Source organism: Salmo trutta, chromosome 9 (assembly GCF_901001165.1).
Source record: "Salmo trutta chromosome 9, fSalTru1.1, whole genome shotgun sequence".
NCBI classification, from domain to species: domain Eukaryota; kingdom Metazoa; phylum Chordata; class Actinopteri; order Salmoniformes; family Salmonidae; genus Salmo; species Salmo trutta.
In genome coordinates, this window is record NC_042965.1 from 19168992 (window position 1) to 19196688 (window position 27697).

Genomic DNA, 27697 nt, shown 5'->3' on the forward strand with positions numbered 1-27697 from the left:
TACAAAAATTAGTTAACCACCTAATTGAGGAACTCAATTTAACCTTGCGCAATACCCTAGATGCAGCCGCACCCCAAAAAACAAAAAAACATTTGTCATAAGAAACTAGCTCCCTGGTATACAGAAAATACCCGAGCTCTGAAGCAAGCTTCCAGAAAATTGGAACGAAAATGGCGCCACACCAAACTGGAAGTCTTCCGACTAGCTTGGAAAGACAGTACCGTGCAGTATCGAAGACCCCTCACTGCTGCTCGATCATCCTATTTTTCCAACTTAATTGAGGAAAATAAGAACAATCCAAAATGTATTTTTGATACTGTTGCAAAGCTAACTAAAAAGCAACATTCCCCAAGAGAGGATGGCTTTCACTTCAGCAGTGATAAATTCATGAACTTCTTTGAGGAAAAGATCATGATCATTAGAAAGCAAATTACGGACTCCTCTTTAAATCTGCGTATTCCTCCAAAGCTCAGTTGTCCTGAGTCTGCACAACTCTACCAGGACCTAGAATCAAGGGAGAACTCAAGTGTTTTAGTACTATATCTCTTGACACAATGATGAAAATAATCATGGCCTCTAAACCTTCAAGCTGCATACTGGACCCTATTCCAACTAAACTACTGAAAGAGCTGCTTCCTGTGCTTGGAAACTCACTGCCTTTCTGAAGACAAACAATGTATACGAAACGGTTCAGTCTGGTTTTAGACCCCATCATAGCACTGAGACTGCATTTGTGAAGGTGGTAAATTACCTTTTAATGGTGTCAGACTGTGGCTCTGCATCTGTCCTCGTGCTCCTAGACCTTAGTGCTGCTTTTGATACCGTCGATCACCACATTCTTTTGGAGAGATTGGAAACCCAAATTGGTCTACACGGACAAGTTCTGGCCTGGTTAAGATCTTATCTGTCGGAAAGATATCAGTTTGTCTCTGTGGATGGTTTGTCCTCTGACAAATCAACTGTAAATTTCGGTGTTCCTCAAGGTTCCGTTTTAGGACACTATTGTTTTCACTATATATTTTACCTCTTGGTGATGTCATTCGGAAACATAATGTTAACTTTCACTGCTATGCGGATGACACACAGCTGTACATTTCGATGAAACATGGTGAAGCCCCAAAAGTGCCCTCGCTGGAAGCCTGTGTTTCAGACATAAGGAAGTGGATGGCTGTAAATTGTCTACTTTTAAACTCGGACAAAACAGAGATGCTTGTTCTAGGTCCCAAGAAACAAAGAGATCTTCTGTTGAATCTGACAATTAATCTTGATGGTTGTACAGTCGTCTCAAATAAAACTGTGAAGGACCTCGCTGTTACTCTGGACCCCGATCTCTCTTTTGACGAACATATCAAGACTGTTTCAAGGACAGCTTTTTTCCATCTATGTAACATTGCAAAAATCTGAAACTTTGTCCAAAAATGATGCAGAAAAATTTATCCATACTTTTGTCACTTCTAGGTTAGACTACTGCAATGCTCTACTTTCCGGCTACCTGGATAAAGCACTAAATAAACTTCAGTTAGTACTAAACACGGCTGCTAGAATCTTGACTAGAACCAAACAATTTGATCATATTACTCCAGTGCTAGCCTCTCTACACTGGCTTCCTGTTAAGGCAAGGGCTGGTTTCAAGGTTTTACTGCTAACCTACAAAGCATTACATGGGCTTGCTCCTACCTATCTTTCCGATTTGGTCCTGCCGTACATATGTAACAGTGTAGGTTCCTTCCCTCTCTTCGCCCCAACCTGGGCTCGAACCAGGGACCCTTGCACACATCAACAACTGACACCCACGAAGCATCGTTACCCATCGCGCCACAAAAGCCGCAGCCCTTGCAACGCAAGGGGAAACCCTACTTCAAGTCTCAGAGCGAGTGACGTCACCGATTGAAATGCTATTAGCGCGCACCACCGCTAACTAACTAGCCATTTCACATCAGTTACACTCACCCCCCTTTTGACCTCCTCCTTTTCCGCAGCAACCAATGATCCGGGTCACGGCACCAATGTAACAGTGTAGGTTCCGTCCCTCTCTTCGCCCCAACCTGGGCTCGAACCAGGGACCCTTGCACACATCAACAACTGACACCCACGAAGCATCGTTACCCGTCGTGCCACAAAAGCCGCGGCCCTTGCAACGCAAGGGGAAACCCTACTTCAGGTCTCAGAGCGAGTGACGTCACCGATTGAAACGCTATTAGCGCGCACCACCGCTAACTACTAGCCATTTCACATCGGTTACACATACCTATATGTACGCTACGGTCACAAGGCGCAGGCCTCCTAATTGTCCCTAGAATTTCTAAGCAAACAGCTGGAGGCAGGGCATTCTCCTATAGAGCTACATTTTTATGGAATGGTCTGCCTACCCATGTGAGAGACGCAGACTCGGTCTCAACCTTTAAGTCTTGAAGAATCATCTCTTCAGTAGGTCCTATGATTGAGTGTAGTCTGGCCCAGGAGTGTGAAGGTGAACGGAAAGGCACTGGAGCAACGAACCGCCCTTGCTGTCTCTGCCTAGCCGGTTCCCCTCTCTCTACTGGGATTCTCTGCCTCTAACCCTATTACAGGGGCTGAGTCACTGGCTTACTGGTGCTCTTCCATGCCATCCCTAGGAGGGGTGCGTCACTTGAGTGGGTTGAGTCACCGATGTGATCTTTCTGTCTGTGTTGGCACCCCCCTTTGGGTTGTGCCGTGGCGGAGATCGTTGTGGGCTATACTCGGCCTTGTGTCAGGATGGTAAGTTGGTGGTTGAAGCTATCCCTCTAGTGGTGTGGGGGCTGTGCTTTGGCAAAGTGGGTGGGGTTATATCCTGCCTGTTTGTGCCCTGTCCGGGGGAATCGTCAGATGGGGCCACAGTGTCTCCCGACCCCTCCTGTCTCAGCCTCCAGTATTTATGCTGCAGTAGTTTGTGTCGGGGGGCTAGGGTCAGTCTGTTATATCTGGAGTATTTCTCCTGTCTAATCCGATGTCCTGTGTGAATTTAAGTATGCTTTCTCTAATACTCTCTTTCTTTCTTTTTCCTCGCTCTCTCGGAGGACCTGAGCCCTAGGACCATGACTCAGGACTACCTGACCTGATGACTCCTTGCTGTCCCCAGTCCACCTGGCCGTGCTGCTGCTCCAGTTTCAACTGTTCTGCCTGCGGCTATGGAACCCTGACCTGTTCACCGGACGTGCTACCTGTCCCAGACCTGCTGTTTTCAACTCTCTAGAGACAGCAGGAGCGGTAGAGATACTCTGAATGATCGGCTATGAAAAGCCAACTGACATTCACTCCTGAGGTGCTGACCAGTTGCCCCCTCGACAACCACTGTGATTATTATTATTTGACCCTGCTGGTCATCTATGAACATCTTGGCCATGTTCTGTTATAATCTCCACCCGGCCCAGCCAGAAGAGGACCGACCACCCCTCATAGCCTGGTTCCTCTCTAGGTTTCTTCCTAGGTTCTGGCCATTCTAGGGAGTTCTTCCTAGCCACCGTGCTTCTATACCGCATTGCTGGCTGTTTGGGGTTTTAGGCTGGGTTTCTGTACAGCACTTTGAGATATCAGCTGATGTAAGAAGGGCTTTTTTAATAAATTGGATTTGAAGTTGTTACTCCAGGGGCATACTTCTGGGAGTACTTAAACCCACTGTCAATATTAAAGACTCTAAAAACAGACACTGAAAGATAAGTACTTATTTTATTACATTAGTTCTAGTAAATCAGATCATAAAGTGCCCCACTCCCACAATAGTTTCCAACATATGTTGCAGGAGCTGAATGTTAATGGGTCTTTCTATAAACTAAAGAAGGGTTCCAAAACTAGGTCCTGAGGCCCCCCCAGGTGTACGTTTTAGTTTTTTGTCCTAGCACTACACAGCGGATTCAAATAACCAACTCATCAAGCTTTGACTATTTGAATCAGCTGTATTGTGCTAGGGCAAAAAACAAAACATGTACCCAGGGGGGGGGGGGGGACCCAGGACCGAGTTTGGGAAACTCTGAAGTAGTGTACCACTGAGGATTTCCTGCAGTGGACAACTTGTTACAGCTGTTGATAAGTCAGTGATGATTATCTGCCAATTTTTTCATGTTATTACATTACATCAAAATCACAATGCATGCTTCCAGTCTATTTAGTCAGGCAATGTCCTCATTATTCTCACATATTTTACAATTGTATTAATAATAATTTGAATATCAATGCATTGGCACACTTTTTTGGCATGCTTTTTTGTGTGTGTGTGTGTGTGTGTGTGTGTGGGGGGGTTCTATATTAGGCCCTATATGTACAATTACATTGCTTTCAGAAATTATTCACACCCCTTGACATTTTCCACATTTTGTTGTGTTACAGCCTGAACTTTAAAATGGATTCAATGTAGATTACTTTTTTTGGTTACTGGCCTACACACACACACACACACACACACACACACACAACAACAATGTCAAAGTGGAATTGTTTTTAGAAATGTTTACAAATAAATAAATACATTCTAAAGCTGAAATGCTTGAGTCAATAAGTACTCAACCCCTTCGTTATGGCAAGCTTAGAAATACATCTATTTAATCCATTTTGAATTCAGGCTGTAACAAAATGTGGAAAAAGTCAAGGGGTTTGAATACTTTCTGAAGGCACTATATAAATTATACAATTGTATAACATAAAGGTCTTTGAAAACTACAAATAAGTGCTTGAAAAAGTCCCTGAAAGACCTGAATTCAACTTGCCAATGTCTGTATGAACCTTGCTTAAAGGATGTATAGTCCTAGGCCCATGTTGTTGTATAGGAGTTATGAGTCAATTTGCATATATTCACTTTTATTCCTTTAAGTACACATGTGGAACTGCATGAAAAGCCTTATTTCAAACCATTTAGAAATGTCTGATCCCAATGTCACACATTGGCCCCGTTATTTATAGAAAGACCCTAAAGTGGTTCCCTTGTCCATACTTGAAGTCTAAAAACCTGTCAAACACCTGCAATTTTACATGGGTTACTAAATCACTTCTAATAGCACCATGTCCAGTTTAAAACTGGGTCTTTGCTAGGGTCTTTAGTCAACGTGGGCGCATACAGTACACTGGCTCAGTAAATGCAATACAATACAATTAAGAAGAAACAGATGCAAAGGCTGAATAGAGACCACTTTTCAGGTGATTTGCCTAAAAAGTAAAATTTTAAGGCTTGATTGCAACAGCAAGACAAAGATCTTAAACTGAAAAGGTGAAAAGTGAAATACAAAAAAATAAACTAAATGGCCCATTATTTAGAAAGTATTTTTTCTTCTCTGTGATTTTACATACAAACCAGTGTATCTGCTTTGCTTCAACCTTGGTTTATAAAGACTCATTTATTAGACATTTGGGAGAGCACACAGCTGACATGTTGAGTTCCATCTAAAATAGCAGCTACATATTTTAACAAGCTTGCTGTACTGCCCTGTAGGCCTCTTCTGGACAGACCACTTACAGTACACACAAACCCCTATGAACATTCTCTAAAACCATACCTTTGGTTACTCAAAGCAAAATGAACATAGAAAAGGTGTTTTGGTTTCTGACTGCATAACTGATTGTAAAATAGTGACCTTTTTTGGGTACAGGGGACATCTCGAACATCAGTCACATTCAGATCAAATAATAATTTCAATAATATATAAAAAAAGCTTTCTACCAAGTAAACAAAATGAGAAACATACAAATTAATAGAAAGTAAGAAAAAAAAAATGGTCCCAATATTGCAATTAAAATCAGTATGGTGGCAGGGCATGGGGTAGGCAAAATGTTGGTGCAAATTGTGCTCTGAGCAGCAACTTCATTTCACTTGGTTATTTTTGTTCTATTTAGAGTTCTATTGTAGACCAGAGACCCAAATTGAGCCTCCTCAGCAACAAGGCAGAAAATAGGTCAACAAGACCAGTGAAATTGAAGAGTTTTGAATATTGCTACACTTCCACCAAGTCACAATGACAGTAACCTATAGGCTTAGAGATAAGTGATCATTTCACTAGTCTTCATTGTAGATTTCTAACATTGTACGGTGCCATCTTTCAAATTATTGGGTAAATGATTCAAATCATGTCACTCAGACACAGTAGCCGTTAGAATTTTAAAAGCATGATTATTATGGCAGGACAGTCAACCATTCAGATGCTCAACATGGTTTAGCAAGAGTTTGTTACCTATCCTACAGGAGGTCTGCTAAACCACAAGGAGTGCATCACTGCAAGTTGCTTTTGTAACCTAACCAATGACTAAAAACTAAGAAACGTTACAGAATAGTATACACAAGGAAGTATGTTACAAGTTTCTTATTGTACTATAAAACATTCAAAACTTTTACAAGTTACAAATGAAAAATAATTAGTCATTATGGCATTCGGAGGAAAACAACGTGGGAGTTCTCAATAGCCTCTGGAACAGGTCAGTAGACTAAAGCATGACTTACTTAAGACACTTTCTTCCTGGAAGCACTTCAGCTTTAGAGTCAGGACTACAATATGACTCGGAATGATTTAAGACTTCACTCAACATACACAAAAGTAACAGAAACATTTCAAATGACGGTTATAGATGTTCTAGCTGCCAAAGAAAACTGATCTCAATAGACCAAAAATCATTGCACCAATGAAACACCAAAAGAACCAGTAACTTCAGTAAGATTTTCATATAGACTCTTAACTTCAGCCAACAAACAGCTGAATTAACTGAAAAACCAGCTGCAAGTACTCAACATTGAAAAGATGTGCACATTTCAGCTATGAGCACTGTTGGGCATCATCCAAAATAGCTGTCTTTCCTTTAGAAAATAGATTTCTTCCCCCGTCTTTCTTTTAGTTGGATCATTAACTGCATACACTCCAGTAACCGATGTGAGCTTCTAAATGCCAACATTACTGCCAACCCTTACCTTACCACACTTGACAAAAAAAAAACTATACAATTCATAACAATGCCTTCAAATGTGTTTTGAGAGAAGTGACAGTGATACAGAATGCTTAGAGTACAAGAGTAACAATTGCATAAAAATATAACACAAGACATATAAAACAGGAAAGTGTGCTCTCTCTGCTTCTCTTGGTATCCATGTGACAGCTGTTCCTGCGTAGTATGTATGTATGTATGTATGTATGTGTGTGTGTGTATGTGTGTATGTGAGGTGAAATGGGTTTTTGGGTCTTCAAATGGCCTGTTTCACTCTACCGTCACAGACTTGGCCAGGTTCCTTGGGAAATCCACCTGTATTGGGAGAAGAGTTAGACATTTCTAAATTTGCCATGTTATAACCCTAAGAAATAGACTACCCGTTATGAAGGCCTACAGTAAGAACCCAACTCAGTGACCGTGCAGTACTCACATCAAAGCCCCTGAGCACAGCCAGGTGGAAGGAGAGCAGCTGCAGGGGGATGACACTCAGAACGCCCTGCAGACAGTCCACACAGTGCGGCACTTTGATGGTGCGGCTTGAGCACTTGGCAGTCTCATAGTCATCCTTGTCACAGATCACGATGGGTCGGCCCTGTAAACCAAACAAATGGCATGTTTCCAGGACAACGCCGCGTGTCAGTTCCTTTTACCTGGAGTTCAGTTTGGAAATGTGAACGTGATAGTTATGTCCTTCTCTTCATGTCGCAAACCCAAAGCTCAGGTCCACATCTGTGGTAGATTAGTGAGAGTGGTGATGTCATGGTGAAATAACTCCTCACACTTTGTGGTGAATGGAATTGTGAGGTCCTTTTGATATTACTGTAAAAACATCTGTGTGTAAAGTATGTGTGCATAAAGCACTTAATATCCATGTCGTCTTTGAGTCATATTTATTTTACACTGGAAGGTAAGTGGTCACTACAACAGGTAGTAAAATCTACCATTTTAACAACCAGATAACCATAATTGGCAATGGTTTACTGTGGTTCCAACCTTCAAACAGTTGGGGGGTGGAAAGCTAAATCGTGTGTTTCGAGATATTGCGTGTGTGTTGGCAGTTCTTACCGCGCGGGCCACCACCTGCTGAAGTGCGTTCTGACACTTGGTGTAGGTGTGGTCTCTCATGATGATCATGATGACGGGCATGAGTTTGTCGACCAGGGCCAGAGGGCCGTGCTTCAGCTCCCCAGCCAGGATGCCCTCTGAGTGCATGTACGTGATCTCCTTGATTTTCTGGAGAGGAGAGAGGCACAAACACCTCAGTCAGATAGGAAGCCACTCACTGCGACTCCCATAAAACACCAAAGACACACAACCCAAGTATTTTATCTTTAATTCTAAAGGGATCAGTAGACTGGCCTGGGAACACTAGGACAGACTGAGGAGTACAGCACACTGAGCCAACAATTTCCCTTCACATTTGTGTGCCTCTTTTTGAGATACTGGAGGATAGTACTTTAAGAATCCATAAATAATGTGGAGTGTTGTTGCAATTATGCATGAGAGACGTTTCTAGATCAGTCTAATTAGTTGCTGCGATCCAAAACACTTCAGCAGACATTCCTGCAGGCTAGGCTCCACTTGGGCAGAACATTTTCTACACAGCTGTGCAGAGGCTTATTGTGGGCTATTAGAAAGTGATGATAATCTCATTTAGAAGTTGAGAATGGAGTTTCCAGTAGAAATCATGTCTGAAGACACATTATGATAGCTTTACGAAGGGGAGATGGAGGTAGGCGTGCTGACCAGTGCTCCCTCCAAGCAGGTGGCGTAGTGGTAGCCTCGGCCCATGATGAGAACACTCTTCTGCTGGTACAGCTCTGCGGCCAGTCTCTGGATCTCATCATCCAGACTCAGCACCTCCTTGATCAGGTCTGACACACACAGAGAGACAGAGAGAGGACAGGAGAAGGCATATATACACATAGTGAGAGAGGCGACAAGAGAAGGCATATATACACATAGTGAGAGAGGGGACAAGAGAAGGCATATATACACATAGTGAGAGAGGGGACAAGAGAAGGCATATATACACATAGTGAGAGAGGGGACAAGAGAAGGCATATATACACATAGACAAGTACAAACAGACAAAAAGGAGGTAGATCATATTAGCTGATAATATTCCAATACATCTGGGAGAAACAAACGTAATGATCTGCTGAATGCCTTCAAACAACACGTCAGAAAATAGATTATCACACCAACCCCCTGGATGAGACAGTTTACAGTACTAACACCCAGCCTATGGCACAGTCCAGCAAGCCACTGTTAACAGGTCCTGGAGGCTGGGGTCAATGGGGGCTTGGGTCAGGGGAGAGGGAAAGAGCAGTGTGGCATTCCGAACCAAATTAGCTTACCATAAGGGAAACCCGATCCCATCATAGGCTTTGGGTCCAGAGGAGTGTGCCAGGGCAAACAGCCAGGACTGACCCAGCTGCTAAAACCTCCTCCCTCTCTCCTGTACTCTCCCTCTCCCTGAGGAAGCCTCCACAGCCCAGCCCTTGCATTAGCTCTCTGATATCAAAGCATATTGCTCAAACAAAAACAGTAAAGTTGGAGCGACGTGGCTGCCAGATAACTGAGACAGACCCAGGAGGCCTACGAACATGAATGTCCTTTCCCCATTTCTCTCTGGCTGCCTGACTCCGACCATTACAGTGGTCCTCAACCAAAAGGTTTGCGATTATGCTGCGGGACTTAGAGGTCATTTGTGGTTTATTACAGTACCCTGCATCACTACTTCATTGCTCCAGACCAGCTCAAGGGGGAGTAGAGCACCAATTATGCTTTTGGGTCCCAAAGCACTAATGTGTCTCTAACTGACAATGAACGGGCGACATACACCACACGAAAACTGATAATTGTGCACGACTTCAAAATTGAATTTCAATGAACTGAATGATGAAGGTGCTGAACGAATTTAGAACAATAGTGTAAGAATTGCTATTCCTCTGTCCTGCAGCACACCTGGAAAAACAATTTTTTTGGTTATTACTCATCAGTATTACTTACTAAAACTGTTGTATTACTAAGGATTTTATTCTAAGAGAAACTTAGACTACAATTAGGGTGTGGAAATGTTAGGATTATTTTGCTCTTATAGTACCGTACAGTGCAGACTGCGTTGCTACAGCTGCGACCGGAGACCCACAAGGTGATGGTAGGATTTCTCTCCTTCTAAAAACAGAAATTCATTCTAAATAACAAACTGGCTTTACTTAGAAATTAGAAACAATGTCTCACACCATGTTCAAGAATGGCCTCTCTCTTCGCTCACCTTACGTTTGAAAACGAAATCTCCAAAATATCGTTATTTTTAAAACAAATCTATTATTATTAATGAATTTAGAATGATATAAAAGCCCCTTAGAAATTCTTACATATATTATTAACCCTGTTTTCACAAGCGTAGCAGGCTGGGAATTCTGCAAACAACGTTTCTAGCAGGACAATATATATTGGTCATATTGGCCATGGCTCCCGAGTGGCGCACAATGGGATTGTCGAGCAGTTCTCCAGCTGTGTCCACTGAGATAGCGGTAGGCGCACGAGGTTCAAGGCACGAGGCACGGGCCGCAGAGCAGAGCACAGAAGACGGACCTAGCCCATGGTGAAGGAAGGGAGGAAGGGGGGGGGGGGGGGTGGACCCCCGCCCCACTGGGTAGCACAAAGCAACACTCAGGGACATTGCATTAATAACAGCGCTGACGAGGGAAACGTTCCCGCTATTCTTAGTGCCGGTCTGCACATTCAAACTAAAACAATGAAACTAAAAAATGCCGCGAAAGATGCCCCTTAGAAGTGAATTCGGATGGCAGATCTCACTAAAGGTGTCAGTCAAAAGTTATTTAAATCCGAACTGGATTTAATAAAAAAATAATTTCTAAACCCTAACTCTAAAAGTAATTGGAAAGGTAGATACAAATTATTTGTGACATTGTGGGTACAATAAAGAATGTAAACAAGATGCTGTGTTTTCATTTACAGTAGTGAAGGACAGCTTGTTTTTCACAAGTGTACTGTAGTAGGTGTAGCCCTATCAGCAGGACAATAGACTCTTCATAGCCCGGCTACTGTAGGTGTGAACATCCCCCAGACGAAATGGACATCGTTTTCATCAAGCCAGCTTCTTTCTATGGTGCCAACTGTTCCAGGGTTAGGATTTTCAAGAGGACTTGAAAATGAGCCAGAGTTGAGAAGATCACCAAAACGAAGATATTTTGGTTTCAGTGCATTTTCTTTTTAATATATAAAGTGTAATAAAAATCGATAAAGGTTAAATAAAAAAGAATTGTGAACTAAAAACGTGAATGTGTTTTTGCAGAGCATACAACCATGTCGACAACCATCCCTGGAGATCAGTGGACAAAGGGCTGGACAACAGGCCGCACCGAAAAAACGCATGATTGCCAAGAAATCGGTTAGTTTTGCTAGATTCTTATAATGTGTATGCAGCATTTGTGTGTTTTGAGTCACATTTAATTCTTAATTGATCTACCGTTTCTATCATAGGCCACTGTTAACGATGGGGGCTCAGGGCGGTACCATTCTGGTCATCTGATGAAGGTGCACATGGATCAGAGCATAGCAAGGGCCGTCCGGACCGTTACACTGTTCTGCTATTCCAAGGATGTGTAACCGAAGAGAGATACCACAAGTGGACACAGAATACCAACTGGGATGGATCCTGAGGCAAATGTGGCTTACCAGTGAATCTCCGGGTGTTCATCATTAATAGTGTCTCAGAAGTTTCTGTCTATGACTAATGCAATGCGAAAAAGCATTAAAGACAGAGTTAATGAGTACTTGAGGTCACCGAGAAAGTCTGGACATGGTCTGCTCTCCCTTATGTAAGGAATTAGGCACTTTCCCATGTTTACTTGTCAGACTGCACAGTAGACTAATAAACAAATGCAGATGGCTTCCATCTTCAAAATGATTTAAATGTTTTATCTAAATGTTTAAAGTGCGTGTGGGCGACCTTTTGCAACCTCAAAATGTCAGATAAAGCATATACTGTACAGTACTGTATTTCTTCATCAGCATCTTTATACTTTCGTTAATAAAATGGCAAAAATACTCTTTCAAAACACAGATGGCTTCCATCTTCAAAATGATTTAAATGTTTTATTATCCAAATGTTTAAAGTGCGTGTGGGCGACCTTATGCAACTTCAAAATGTCAGATAAATCATATACTGTACAGTACCGCATTTCTTCATCAGAATCTTTATACTTTCGTTAATAAAATGGTAAAAATACTCTTTCAAAACACAGATGTCTATTTCCTTACGGATCAATAACAAGTTACTATGGGAATAAATATCACTGAATGACAGAAATATTGGAACAAAGTAGGCTAATGAAGGTAGTAAACTAATTGTTGTTTACTGGAAAATACTCTTCCAAACACACGGTCATGTTGTACAGCACCATTTTGGCTATTAGCAGGACAATAGACTTGCCTAGTATGAGGGTAGGGGGAGAATTCTATTGTCAAATGTATTTCTTAGTTAGGTTGGCTGCATCACAACCGGCTGTGATTGGTTGCAATTTCAGTTTAATCCACCAGAAAAGACAGAACAAATATTGTGGTTAAACTCAAATATTCTAATTGATAAAAAAACATTTATCAATTGGAACCTTTAACATGTGGAAGGGGAAAAGTATTATTATGTATCACATCCGACCGGGATTGGGAGTCCCACAGGGCAGCGCACAATTGTCCCAGGGTTTCTCTCCCTCTAAAAACAGAAAATGTGTTGGCCTTTACAAATATTATTTTCGCTCACTTTCGTTTTTTGAAAACAAAATAATCAAAAAAATATCGTTATACATAATCAAGTTGATGGCACAATCATATAGCCTTGGCACCTACATAAAGCTCAGTGACTCACTCATTCATGGCTTTGGATCAAAATCGATAAGTACCAACATTCATTCTGATAGTCTTTAATAAAGAAATGGTTTTGGTTATCCTGACCAGGACACCATGTACAGTATTATAATACTCCATTATGAGCTATTAGCAGGACAATCAATATACTTTTACCAACACCTCTCTGTATTTTGATACTTTGTGCAAGGCAATTGATCAGCATTAAAAACTTTGTGCATGGGGCCTCCCGGGTGGCGCAGCAGTCTAAGACACTGCGTCGAAGTGCAAACCGCGTTGCTACAGATGCTGGTCCGATACTCGTGCCGGCCGCCACCGGGAGACCCATGAGGCGGCTTTTGGTTTCTCCAGATATAATTCTAAATAACAAACTTGCTTTATTTACAAAATTAGTGAGAATGTCTCACCCCATGTTCAAGAATGGCCTTTCTCACAGATCCTAATGAAAAATGCCCCTTAGATATTAATTTAGAATCCTCCAATCCTCTAAATGTAACTATTGGCAGAGAGTCATGTCATTGAAACATTTTGTTTTTAGATATACTGTAAGCCTACAATAGGCGAAATGAGTCTCACTAGCGTTGAGTAATGTGCTGTTAAGTGGTGTAGGTCTAATTTATTTAAAAATCATATTGAAGTTAGAAGCAATAGGATTTGAAACAATAACTATTTCAGCATCGTTTCTCGCTGCTCTGAGACAAGCATGGGGACTGGTCTTGATAAATCAATGAGATTCTTATTTGCACTGAATCTCCGCTTGGGTATTGGTTACACTACAATTAGGGTGTGGAAATGTTATACCCCTTAGATATTAATTTAGAATCCTAGAAACCTACACCCGACCATCACGTTGTACGGCGCCATATTTTCCGTTCCATCCTAACGGAAACCATAAGGTTTTCGTTTTTCTTGGAATAGAAACACCATAATATTAATCAAATTAATTAAGCAACATTCCTTAAAATCAATCCCATATACTATGTTCTTACAAAAAAAGCTTTTAAATTCTCTAGTAATGCCAATATTGAAGACTATCAACTGTTTCTCAAAGATGCCCTCTGGTGGTCAAACTAGCTCTAACTAGCATTAATGGTAAAAATGACTGACAATTAAATAGAATGCTGCAGCAGCCTGCAAGGTGTGCTGCAGTATGACACAACTTTTAAAAGGAGGAACCACTGTACCCCCGACCCCGACCAGACCATTACCTGCTGCTGTCTATATTACAGTAGGTCAGTACAACAAGTGTGTCAAAGAATCTGCACATCCCTGTGAGCATCACACCGACATTAGCGTTTATGATCATGAACAGTACAATGCAATGTCTTGGTAGATGTGCATGTGGTCTGGCCTACCTGGCAGAACCCTCAGGCCCTGGATGATCTCACGTCGCCGTGGCTGCATGGAGATCCTGTCATCACACATCAACAGCGCAAACATGATCAGAGCCACAAACTGACTGGTGTAGGCCTGCAAAACAACAGAACACACAGGCATAATTAATTTAATGCTCTGGGAGGAATCAGACAGTACAAAAAGCTTGAGGTCCCAGGTGTCGCCGAGCTGCCGTTCCCTCTCAGAAATGTGATTCTCACCTATCTAGAGCTTCTGGATTTAAACAAAAGGCATCCTTAGTCTTCTCTCTCTATCCTGGGCCAGAGTTGACATAACCCTGAGCTCAGCAACACGCCTGGGTGTTGTTTGCTTTGCAGTACAGTTATTGGAGCTGTAGCGTCTTGTCCGCCTGCTCTGGTTGCCAGCGCTGGTCTCCAGCGCCACAATAATAATGTGGACCTGATGAAATGTGGATGGAGAGCTGGGCTGGACACCGATAGGCCTACACAGATAGGAGCTTTACTGCAGGACAGGACAGTGGAGAGCTAGCTAGCATTATGAGCACACAATCTGGCAATGCTACCGATGAACACATCCCCTCACAATAAGACACCAGAAAAACAAACAGCACAGAAACAGCTGGCCCTAACTAGAACTGAAGAGAGTAACCATGATGCGCTTCATGTTTATGCTTCTGAAAAATGGCACTACCACTCACAAGTCTCAGCCCAAGCCTGCAGTCATCATCCTTCCTTCCCACTCTTGGAGGGAGGATGTTAGAAGGCTCGCTGAGCCCGTTTGGGAGATTTAAATCAATGTTCTTCAAGAGGAGCCAAGAAATTTGACGGGACCCCTGGACACAGGAGTGCCAGCATCTAAAGCCAAGGCCCAAGGGCATGGTTGTAAAACATTCACACAGCTATTTTCATTGACAGCACTGCAACCACAGGGCCTCACAACTCTGACAGTCCTCGCCATCCACTCAGATTTGTGGCAGTGCATTTAATCCATATATTAAAGCCAGAGCCATGGTCCTCTACCATGTTAAAGCACCCATCACTCTGTCCAGAATGTCGACAGAGAAAAGCAGCTCACGCCACATGCTAGCCTGTCACACACTGACACAACCATGTCCCAGAGGCCTCAATCTGCTGCAGCATTCCTCCTCATGTCAGGCAATACAGCATGACAAGCAGTTAAATCAAATATTTAAAAGTGTACAAGCATGCTCCAAATGTTCTATTTGGACAAAGACCACAGGAGGCTCTCATTTTCATACATTCACTCCCACAATCCCCATTGTTTGGCTAAGAGGGTGAAGTGAGTGGTGAAATATATACAAGAGGTGTGGAGCTGAGCAAAGCCACCCCCTTCATTCTCCCTGACATTGTTCAGCAGGCCTAGTTCTGAGGACAGCCTCGATTCTGAGACGAATCATAAAAACAAGACGTCACCAGAGGCATCCAGTTGAATGTCCCCCAGAAAGTTATTCTGAATAATATTATTATTATGAAAAGTTACCACGAACGGAGACAGCGGGAGCGTGTATTGAGCAGCGGGTGAAATACTTAAGTTTCTCTGACGTGATGAGCTGTGCTGTTCTGGGTTGGGTGTGTGGGCCTGGGCCAGCCAAGCAGTAAAGGATGGCGTCTTTGAGACGTGCTCTGCAGGCTTTCTGCTCTGTGCTGGAGACTTGGACCTACTGGAGGGTCCCTGAGCCAAGCCTGAGAAGGGAGGGACCTGCCTCTTTTTTTTCTCTGCAGCTGGGACTGGGACTCTACTGCTGAGTGGAACTCGCTCCAGTCATCTACAAACCCACTCCGGCAAACTGTAGGATCACTGCTCAGAGTAGAGGGGAACCATGGATTCCTACATTTTACAGTGTAAAGATAATAATATCAGGCACTATGTGTTCTGTGTAGGGCAGTGGCATATAGCCGTTTCAAATAACCTCTTCCAAAAGGATCCAGAAACTTGAGGAAGTTCTCATTTCAAGAGAAAGAGGGGTTAACTACAGTTGAAGTCAGTAGTTTACATACACCTTAACCAAATACATTTAAACTCAGTTTCACAATTCCTGACATTTAATCCTAGTAAAAATTCTGTTTTAGGTCAGTTAGGATCACCACTTTATTTAAGAATATGAAGTGTCAGAATAATAGTAGAGAGAATGATTTATTTCAGCTTTTATTTCTTTCATCACATTCCCAGTGGGTCAGAAGTTTACATATACTAATTGAGTGTTTGGTAGCATTGCCTTCAAATTGTTTAACCTGGGTAAAATGTTTCAGGTAGCCTTCCACAAGCTTCCCACAATAAGTTGGGTGAATTTTGGCCCATTCCTCCTGACAGAGCTGGTGTAACTGAGTCAGGTTTGGAGGCCTCCTTGCTCGCACATGCTTTTTCAGTTCTGCCCACACATTTTCTATAGGATTGAGGTCAGGGCTTTGTGATGGCCACTCCAATACCTTGACTTTGTTGTCCTTAAGCCATTTTGCCACTACTTTGGAAGTATGTTTGGGGTCATTGTCCATTTGGAAGACCCATTTGCGACCAAGCTTTAACTTTCTGACTGATGTCTTGAGATGTTGCTTCAATATATTCACATCATTTTCATTCCTCATAATGCCATCTAATTTGTGAAGTGCACCAGTCCCTCCTGCAGCAAAGCACCCCCACAACATGATGCTGCCAGCCCTGTGCTTCACGATTGGAATGGTGTTCTTCGACTTGCAAACCTCCGACCTTTTCCTCCAAACATAACGATGGTCATTATGGCCAAACAGTTCTATTTTTGTTTCCTCAGACCAGAGGACATTTCTCCAAAAAGTACAATCTTTGTCCCCATGTGCAGTTCCAAACCGTAGACTACCTTTTTTAATGGCGGTTTTGGAGCAGTGGCTTCTTCCTTGCTGAGCGGTCTTTCAGGTTATGTTGATATAGCACTCGTTTTACTGTTTGTACTTGTTTCCGCCAGCATCTTCACAAGGTCCTTTGCTGTTGTTCTGGCATTGATATGCACTTTCGCATCAAAGTATGTTCATCTCTAGGAGAAAGAACGCGTCTCCTTCCTGAGCAGTATGACGGCTGCGTGGTCCCATGGTGTTTATACTTACGTACTATTGTTTGTACAGATGAACGTGGTACCTTTCAGGCGTTTGGAAATCGCTCCCAAGGATGAACCAGACTTGTGGAGGTCTACAATTTTTTTGCTGAAGTCTTGGCTGATTTCTTTTGATTTTCTCATGATGTCAAGCAAAGAGGCACTGAGTTTGAAGGTAGGCCTTGAAATACATCCACAGGTACACCTCCAATTGACTCAAATTATGTCAATTAGCCTATCAGAAGCTTCTAAAGCCATGACATCATTTTCTGGAATTTTCCAAGCTATTTAAAGGCGCTGTCAACTTAGTGTATGTAAACTTCTGACCCACTGGAATTGTGATACAGTGAATTATAAGTGAAATAATCTGTCTATAAACAATTGTTGGAAAAATTACTTGTGTCATGCACAATGTAGTTGTCCTAACCCACTTGCCAAAACTATAGTTTGTTAACAAGAAATTTGTGGAGTGGTTGAAAAACGAGTTAATGACTCCAACCTAAGTGTATGTAAACTTCCGACTTCAACTGTACATGCACTATGTATTGACATTAGTCCCCAAGTGCGTCAGGGTTTGAATGAACTATACAGAAAACCAACAGTGAAGTATATTGGCATAAACGTCCTGTTATTCCAAAAATAAGTACACTACATGACCAAAAGTATGTGGACACCTGCTTGTCGAACATTACATTCCAAAATCTTGGGCATTAATATGTAGTTGGTCCCTCCTTTGCTGCTATAACAGCCTCCACTCTTCTGGGAAGGCTTCCACTAGATGTTGGAACATTGCTGGGGGGACTTGCTTCCATTCAGCCACAAGAGCATTAGTGAGGTCGGGCACTGATGTTGGGCAATTAGACCTGGCGCACAGTGGGCGTTCCAATTAATTCCAAATGTATTCGATGGGGTTGAGGTCAGGGCTCTGTGCAGGCCAGTCAGGTTCTTCCACTCTGACCTCGACAAATAGTTTCTGTATGCAGCTCGCTTTATACATGGGGGCATTGTCATGCTGAAACAGGAAAGGGCCTTCCCCAAACTGTTGCCACAAAGTTAGAAGCACAGAATCGTCTAGAATGTCATTGTATTCTGTAGCGTTAAGATTTCCCTTCACTGGAACTAAGGGGCCTAGACCGAACCATGAAAAACAGCACAAGACCATTATTCCTCCCCAACCAAACTTTACAGTTGCACTATGCATTGGGGCAGGTAGCGTTCTCCTGTCATCCGCCAAACTTGATTCGTCCGTCAGACTGCCATATGGTGAAATGTAATTCATCACTCCAGAGAATGCGTTTCCACTGCTCCAGAGTCCAATGGCGGCAAGCTTTACTCTACTCCAGCTGATGCTTGGCATTGCACATGCTTATCTTAGGCTTGCGTGTGGCTGCTCAGCCATGGAAACCCATTTCATGAAGCTCCCGACGAACAGTTATTGTGCTGACGGTGCTTCCACAGGCAGTTTGGAACTCGGTAGTGAGTTCTATTCATCTCCAAAAACCTTAATGCAGTCTGACCAACTGAAACACTCTGGAGCTGGATAGGAGGATTTCCCCCACCCTGAGAGAATACTAACAGTCTACCCTGGATGGAGAGTTTCCCCAGACACTTCAACCTGGGGCGGCAGGTAGCCTAGTGGTTAGAGCGTTGGACTAGTAACCGAAAGGTTGCAAGATCGAATCCCTGAGCTGACATGGTAAAAATCTGTCGTTCTGCCCCTGAACAAGGCAGTTAACCCACTGTTCTTAGGCCGTCATTGAAAATAAGAATTTGTTTTTAACTGACTTGCCGAGTTAAATAAAGGTAAAATAAAAACCTGCCTGCGTTTTTTCCCCACCATAGAAGTTAATTTTTTTTGACCAGAGCTGAGGATGGTGAAGGGAAGGTTTCCTGTTTCAACAGCCAGAGTGTCTACAGGACAGTATGTGAACAATGGGAAAGTCATCAGTCTGGAGAAATGCTAGGCTATGAGCAGCAGTGACTGTCCCCTCACCTTGGTGCTGGCCACTCCTATCTCTGGCCCAGCGTTGATGTGCACCCCACAGTCGGTCTCTCTGGAGATGGAGCTGCCCACTGTGTTGGTGACGCCCACCGTCAGGGCTCCTCTCTCCTTACAGTAGTGCAGGGCCATCAGGCTGTCTGCTGTCTCACCTGCACACAATGGTAGCAATGCAATCAGCACTCAGGATAGATACTATAAGAGGTTACCACTACCTGGACTATGTGTAGATCTTGCTTAAAATAATCAGGTTCTATAGACAGGAATACTGGATATCGTCAAGCCGATATGTTCAGTATCAACACATGAAGTTAGCAGTAAAGAGATGAAGGAATTACTTTGGGTGCATTGGCATAGGGCTGAGCACTTACTTGAATGAGACATCGCTTGTATGAGATAAGCCATATTGTGAACAGACAAAGACAGACACCGTGACAATGTTCAGGTCCCTGGAGAAAGAGACACTTCCAAATTATGCCGATCCTCCCACCTGATTGGCTGATGAAGAAGCAGACGTCGTCACGGAACACTGGTGTGTTTCTATCCAGGAAGTCACTGGCCAGCTCCACCATAACAGGCAGCTCAGTCAGCTCCTCCAGTACCTGGCGAGTCTAGAGGGAAAGATTAGCACTGTTCATCAGCACTGGATCACACAAGACATCCACACTGAAAAACAGGTTTCCATGTACAACTCAGAGCAATAACTTACTTTTACGTCTCTGTTTGTATAGTTGTTTTTCCTATCTTGAAGCCTTAGGCTCTAGTCGGCGCGATTTTATGCCAGTGACCTAATATTGCTGCCTTATAAGAGGGAATCTGGTACTCACCGCCACCCCAGCATGGTAACTGGTGCCACAGGCGATTAGGATGAGCCGTCGACACCTTTGGATCTCTTTAATGTGATCCTTCAGTCCACCCAGGATTACTACAGACACAAACAGCCAATCAAATATCCCTTTCCTTGGTATGTATTCAGATAGAAGTTGATCATGAGGATACAACCTTGATGGGTATAATGACAGACATTGTGTATTACACTGGAACTGTCATCTCACCCGTGTTGTCATCAAAGTTGACCCTTCCTCTCATGGTGTTGACCACAGACTCTGGCTGTTCAAAGATCTCCTTCTGCATAAAGGAGCTGTAGTTACCTGAAAAGTGTTCCAAAAAAACATTGGTTCAGAGTCTTCAACAACATCACAAAAAATATTTTGTAAAGGTTCCTGTTGCCACATAATGACTACTAAAGTAAGCCAGTCTGGAAAGCATGTTGTTTTGCTGCTCTAATTCAGCCTTTTATAGCTGTTGGGAGTTAAACAACACAGGAGATAAATGACAATGATCTTGTGTCTTTAAATGCAGACTTCCATCATCAGTCATGTCTTCACTAAATAAAATAAACAAGAGGCAACAGGGAAATGGCGGTTTCCTTGCACCACCCTTTGTGACAATGAAATACGAGAATGTTTTGCAGCCTGCTTTTGCGCTGACCGTAATTTAGGTCATGCAAATTAGGTTATTTCAGCAGAGCTCCTGGAATGGAGGCTTAGGAGAGAGAGGCAGGGGCTTAAATGACAGGACCTCAAAGGAATGTCTCCTGAAACGGACAGGTAGTGTATCAGCATCCCCTGCTGGAGATATGGAGAAGTGGGAGAAGTCTGATTTTCAGGAGGAAAATCCTCTCTTTACAGCAGAACACTGAGAATTCAGATCTGACATGAAAGCTTTAGTCACAGTCTACTACACAGGAAACTGATATTTCCAAGCAGTGAGCTCAATATGGAAGTGCTTGGTGTGATCTCTGCGATGGAGCCAGGGTGTCTGAGCCCTTACCTTTGATGCAGGCCTCTTCCCTGGGGACCAGAGTCAGCCAGGAAGCCCCATAAACACCCAGATGTGTGTGTGTGTGTGTGTGTGTGTGTGTAGGCCTCAGAGCCACCTCAGTAGTACAACAGATCTGAAACCTGCTGGCTCCTGGACTAAAATTACAGCGCAGGATACTGAAACATTAGAATATGGTGGTATACCTGTACACATATGGCCTTAGATACTTGGTCGAGGCAGGGGAAATTGTGTGTGCTGTGTTGCAATAACATGCATTGTTGCTACATTATTACTGTAGAGTGCAGTAGAGGCCAAAGTAAATATCACCCTTGTATACTGTACCATTTGTGACTGTATTGACAATGATAATAATCAATTATAGGCATTCTAGGGCTCTCATCAATTCCCCAGTAACACCATCGTCTTTACAGAGGGTGACCCATGACAGTGCTGTGACCCTAGGCTCCACCTTCCCCTCACCCTTCATGATCTGCTGCAGCTCCATCTGTAGGGTCTGGATGGCGCGGGCAGGGTGGTCTCCGGCTGTACGCTTGATGCGGTGGATGGTGAGTCGTCCGTTTGTCACCGCTGCCACGTCATCATCCTCCAGGAAGATCACCCGGTTGGTGTGCTCAATCACCGCACTGCCATGACAACAGAGCAACAGTCAACACCAATTAGTTGTTATGCAAATGTGATGAAGTTGTTAAATCCCACTTTCCTAGGAGGAGACCTTCACTAAACAATTGTCTAGACTGATTCTGAGGGTATTCTAAAATAAACCTAACATTGTATGAGTGGGATCTCACTACTATAGAGTAAAAGAGTGAGGAGTCTGACCTGGCATCAGAGGCAAAGTAGTACTCCACAGACTTCTTGTCCTCAGCGAAGAGTGTGTGGCAGGTGTCCTGCTCCATCCTGGGCAGGGTGGGGCAGCCCTTCTTGTCCTTACCAGCTGGGGACATACAATACGTTAGACACACAACACCTCAGGGGTGCTCCTCCTCTTCCAATCTGACATTGAGAGCAGTTACTTTAATAACGTACATGATCGGTACAGGATAGGAATGTGATCTGTGGACAGCTTGTGGTCACTTTTCACCCCAATAAGCAGAGGACCTCCCCTCCTATTTACATAGAAACACAAACAATTAAAATCATTACAGAAAATGAAAGATGCATCGTGACTGGATAGTTTTCTTTACAATTCAAGGAGTAACTAGAAGTGTAGTAGCAGTGTACCGAGTGCCTACTGCCTCCCCAGGGTAATGGACACTCTTGAAGACCAGGACAAAAGCTCCCTCCTAAGAGATAAGATAGAACAGTGTTAATCACGAGACTGGTCACGAGATCTGATCTCTGGACAGTTTTAGGAGAAGCTCTGTAGAGGAACAGGCTCTTACCAGCTGCTGGGTCACTCTCTCCACCAGAGTAGCAAAGCTGAGGTCTTCACTCTCACGGTTGTCATACATGTACTTCACCAGCTTGGCAATGGTCTCTGTGTCGGTCTCGGACTCAAACTCATAACCCTTGCTCTCCTGTGGAATGGTAGAATGTCAGTCATGGAAGTCTGATTAACTCTTGCTGGTAGTCTTGATTAATGAAAGAAACAGACTGCTTTAGGCAAAACATTTAATATGTTGAAATGTTGCTCTGCTCACCAGGAATTTCCGCAGGTCTTTGTAGTTTGTGATAATTCCATTATGAATGACAATGAACTCTAAAGAAAAAAGACGATACACACACACACTTTTTTAATAAAAACATCCCTATTTGGGCCTCCTGAGTGGCGCAGCGGTCTAAGGCACTGCATCGGAGTGCTATAGGAGTCACTACAGACCTGGGTTCGGTCCCAGGCTGTATCACAACCGGCCGTGATTGTGAGTCCCATAGGGCGGTGCACAATTGGCCCAGCGACGTCAGGGGTAGGGGAGGGCTTTGCCGGGAGGCCTTACTTGGCTCATCGCGCTCTAGCAACTTCTTATGGCGGGCCGGGCGCCTGCAGGCGGACCTCGTTGTTAGTTGAGCAGTGTTTCCTCCGACACATTGGTGCGGCTGGCTTCCAGGTTAAGCGGGTGGGTGTTAAGAAGCGCAGTTTGGCGGGTCATGTTACGGAGGATGCATGATTCGACCTTCACCTCCCGAGCCCATTGGGGAGTTGCAGCGATGAGACAAGAGCGAAATTGGGGAGAAAAAGGGGGTAAAATTCAATTTTAAAAATAACTAAAAAAGAAATCCCTATTTACTCTATATAGTCCGTCAATATCTAGCAGAATGTGTTGCCTACACCGAAGAGAGGCCTTCATTTTACTACAAGTTTGGGGGATGTCTGTAGTACTGACCGTTGCTCTTGTCAGACCTTTGTGGGTGGCTGTTGACAGGGCTGGGGGCACCATGGGTAGCCCAGCGAGTGTGGGCGATGCCAAGGTGGACATCAAACTCCACATCCATATCCATGTCCTGCTGCTCTGTGGGACCAACACAAACACTGTTGAAAGGCAAGCTTCATAAATCAATTCAAAATGCACCCTACATGAAGTAGGTTTGAGCCATTTTCATTGTACTGTATGCCTTCTATTCATTTCAGTCAAATCCACTAACCTAATCAGTAAACATTCTTACAAATGCTGACAACAGACATAAGCCGTCAAAGACACATAAAATGTAGTCTTACTGGTGATCTCATCGTCAAGAGCCTTCACTTTTCCGCTCTGCTTGATCAGCTGAATAGACCGGGCATTGGCCTCCCATTCCTTGCCATTCCCTCCATCAATTCCAACACCTGGCAAGGAGAGAGAATTGTATTTCCACAGAGTACTCAAATATGCATCTGTTGTGTTATTTTACACATGCTACAGTCTGACAGCAGACAGAGCAGAAATGTAACTGTGATTAGATAGTCCTGCTCACGACTAGGGCATACAGTGAAGCCAACAGACAATCATTGTTTTTAACATTAGGAGAGAGAACAAAAACATGACTCCTGTAGATAAGCAGCAGAATAACTGATGCCTGCCGACGGGCCTACAGTGACAGGGAAAGGCAGCAGATAAACATGGAGACAGACGCATCCAGTGTGTTGATACAAGCCGCCTCTATCAGCTCACCGGCAGAGTCGTAGCCACGGTACTCCAGACGGAGCAGGCCTTTGAGGAGGATCTCCAGGATCTCCCGGCGAGTTCGTGGCACATGGTAGTTCAGATAGGCAAAAATTCCTGATGGGAAGGAAGGAACAGAGAAACAGATTTCAACTAGGGAATACAAACAAAATATACAGCAAAGGAATTTCACAACTGTTTTAAGGGATTAAGTGAACAAAGCCTAATACTGGTTTGCTTTTGGTGGTCTGTGATTAGGTCAATAAAACTAAAAACAATATGCATGCTTTCTTTTCATATAGGAGTACTGTGTAGGAGACGCTGACAGTTCCATTGACTAGCTAGCCTAGCTGATTGGAATATGCAGGCTGTTCAATGATTGGCTCATTAAAATTCACAGCAACCTTAAAAACAACAACTACCCCAAGAATTTCCACAGGTGAAAACTTTCAAACATTAACGCAAGTAAAAAAAATAAAGAAGAGCTATGGAGTCAGTCATCTTGTAGGAATTGCAGTTTATCAGTGACCTGAAACTATGTATAATCTGACAGTAAATCAACAAACAAGAACAGAAACCAGTCAGACTTGTTCAACCTCTTGTGGATTGGGATGTTGTTTCAGGACTGGTAGTTGGGCCTAATTGGAAACAGTTTTGTGTGGAACTACACTGTAGTTCACACACCTACCAGTTGCTGAGGGCACAGCCTGCCCTGGATGTTAGGCTACCAGAAAGGTTTTACATGGGAAGTCACCTTGAGATGTGGGAGACTCAGTGGACAGTGGAACAGGGCGTTCTAGTGTTGGGGCAATATGTTGACAGAAGGACCAGGTGGAGGGTTCTACACTACTATTACACAGGAGCTGCTCTACGTTATGCTTCTGTGAAGTTTAGAACTCATCTGAAAGGAATATGATACCAACTGAAAACAGTGACATTTATTCCAAAAATGACAGGATGAAGAGAGGTTTACCTACATACACACCTTTACCTTTGCCCAGCCCCATTGCCATCAACAACCCACATACATTAACTCACAACAAGAACAATGGCAGAGGGTTTAAACAAACCAGTCAAATAAAACTAGCCTAAATTATGAAAGCAAAGAGACAGTAGCTATTCTTTAGGCTAATACAACACTGACATAAATTCCCAATAAGATGAGGATATAGAGGGGCTGTGATAAAATAAAGAGTGACTATCTACCGAGAGGTGCCATGGAAGCAGTGCAACAGAGCATCCATTGAAAGCAGCTGGGCACGGGGCGACAGAGGAAGGTAGCAGGGGGGGTGAATGGGCAAGGCAAGGTGGGAGCACACAAGGCTCAGCTTTGTTTAGAACGAGGGTTACCTAGCATAGAGTAGGATAAATAAGGAGCCCTCATAACATCTCAGTGCATGTCAATCTTATCATTATTCCTTCCTTAGGAATTAGTCTGCGGCAGATCAGTATGAAGAGTATGTATTTTGGCCATTTTTGTCCTTACTCAGATACAAGTGACACAGAAGACAGTGTTCCTTCTTTACTAACGAATTTAATAGTGCCAAGTGTCCCCCCACCCCAAAAAGTGAAGGAATCAAATGATTTATACTGGTTGACTATTCAAAACACAACTGTGTGCTTCAGGAACCAGGTGTAGAGTAAGCAGATGAGAGGTGAAGAGTGGAGAACTTATCCATCACCATTCAGACAGTGATTCAGACAGATAGTTTAGCTACCTATAATTTTGTATCACCCTAATGACCTCGTAACTCATTCGAATCAATGTGGGATCATCAGTGTGGAACTGGCATTTAGACTATCATCAGTTTCAGCGTTGATCTATTTATTCTAGCAATCGAATGAATGAATGAATGAAACAGTACGACTTGCGCAATGCGCGCGTTCTGTCTCATCAGACAAAACCAAGCTAGTTTATAAACTGGTGAAAAGGTTGCTAATAAATCCGAGTATAGAGCCTATTAAAACGTGACGAAATCATACCAAACGGTAACATCAATGACAGGAATTATGGAGCGATAACACAGCGTCAATCAAGTAGCTAGCAATGGATTATATGGGTGTGTAGCACACTGCTAATAAACATCAAAACGCTTAGCCGCCCTCAATTTGTCTGATAACATTGTTAGCTGTAAAACATTATCTATGATCCGATAGCCAATTTACAAGCTCATTTAAAATATATTAAATAAATCATTTTATAGGTTAACTTGTTTCGTCTGGCAAGGGTTTCCACTAGATAACACAGCCAAAGTCAAATTTGGATATATGGTAAAAAATGTAAGGTTAGCCATTAGCCATAAGGTGATCAGTGTGGTTAAGGTTATAACGTTAGTAGCTTTCTCTTGATCTGAGATGGAAGCTGGTGCGTCCACATTAGCTAGCAACAAATACTGACACATACTTCTCCAAAACCAGTTGTGTTAATCTCACAACTATTTACAATTTCCATAATCTTTGTAAATTGTTGCAAATGTACAATTATTAAATGTATTCTCATTAAATACTCACCACACATGTCTGCGCCTCGATTGCCAACTACAGCTAACTGTGACTCAGTTCCTCATCTAACGATGACAGTCATGGAGGGTCCCGCCCCCCTAAAATTCTATTGAATGGGAACTAAGTTTCCCCTCAGTACGCTTCTTCTATTGGTGCAACGGCTGTCACTCTTTCTTCTACCTGCCAACGCAGACAGCCCTGACGTGGCAACAGGATGCAGATATCCGTATGCACTAGAGGGGATGGAAAGGCAAATCTGTAAAGTGTCAACCAACCAATATTTATTCAGAGTTTATGATGAAATGTATGTAGGTCTTTGTCAGTATATTCGTTTATTACTTTATATCTGCCAAATTTTAAAGATGTATTATACAGGACTCGCTCCGCCATTTCCTGGTTGCAAACATTGTCAAAGTTGGCTTAATTTCAGTTTATGTGACAAAACAAGCAAGTATAGTGTAGAAAATCAAACCGCCGTGAACTGTCTTTTCAATTACCATTTTTTCCCCTGTTTGAAACTGCTGTACAAAACCGAAAGTAAAATAGGGCGCAAAAACTATATTTTTATTTAACCTTTATTTAAATAGGCAAAAAAACTAAACGTAAGAAGCGTAGAAATAGTGCACATAAAACAGATTTACCACTTCTTGGACATGCTTTCAGCACACAATAATACAATTATTGTGGATAATCAGAATATATAATAGTTCATTTAAAACGTTTACATGCTTTGCAATAACGATTTCTCTAATAATCCAGTTTAAATGGACAAATATGAAATCAGGCTACTGATGGGACTTTTGTTAATGTTGAACATCGCCAATCAAAATAAACGTTCAACCACAATTACCATGTTATTTTTATTTGATTCTGAGTTTGGACATATACCGTTTGTTTGTGAAGACTATTTCTAAGATGCATACATGTTTTTTCTTACTCTAATACCGGTGCTAGCACATGCGCAGATCAAATCCACCGCTGGAACGCCGATTAGACTGTTTACATGTCCTAACAATT

General features: G+C 42.9%; 1 protein-coding gene across 1 annotated transcript; it reads right to left on the reverse strand.

Annotated features, from left to right (window-relative positions):
* Positions 1 to 4795: 4795 nt before the first annotated feature.
* Positions 4796 to 26792, reverse strand: LOC115200115 (glutamine--fructose-6-phosphate aminotransferase [isomerizing] 1). The gene is made up of 19 exons (XM_029762861.1): positions 26690 to 26792; positions 24188 to 24295; positions 23755 to 23862; positions 23423 to 23548; positions 22742 to 22800; positions 22484 to 22618; positions 22323 to 22384; positions 22128 to 22207; positions 21921 to 22035; positions 21561 to 21724; positions 20312 to 20407; positions 20084 to 20181; positions 19747 to 19867; positions 19251 to 19408; positions 14175 to 14289; positions 8668 to 8795; positions 7987 to 8154; positions 7352 to 7513; positions 4796 to 7233 (listed from the first exon to the last, which is right to left on the reverse strand). The coding sequence occupies exons 1-19, from the start codon at positions 26694 to 26696 to the stop codon at positions 7189 to 7191; spliced, it is 2055 nt and encodes a 684-aa protein (XP_029618721.1). The 5' UTR covers positions 26697 to 26792; the 3' UTR covers positions 4796 to 7188.
* Positions 26793 to 27697: the final 905 nt, after the last annotated feature.

Coding starts and splice junctions, on each gene's coding strand:
- LOC115200115 (XM_029762861.1), bottom strand. Junction 23,863..24,187: donor CCGTGGCTACGACTCTGCCG/GTGAGCTGATAG, acceptor TCTCCTTGCCAG/GTGTTGGAATTGATGGAGGG. Junction 22,036..22,127: donor TCCTATCCTGTACCGATCAT/GTACGTTATTAA, acceptor GTATGTCCCCAG/CTGGTAAGGACAAGAAGGGC.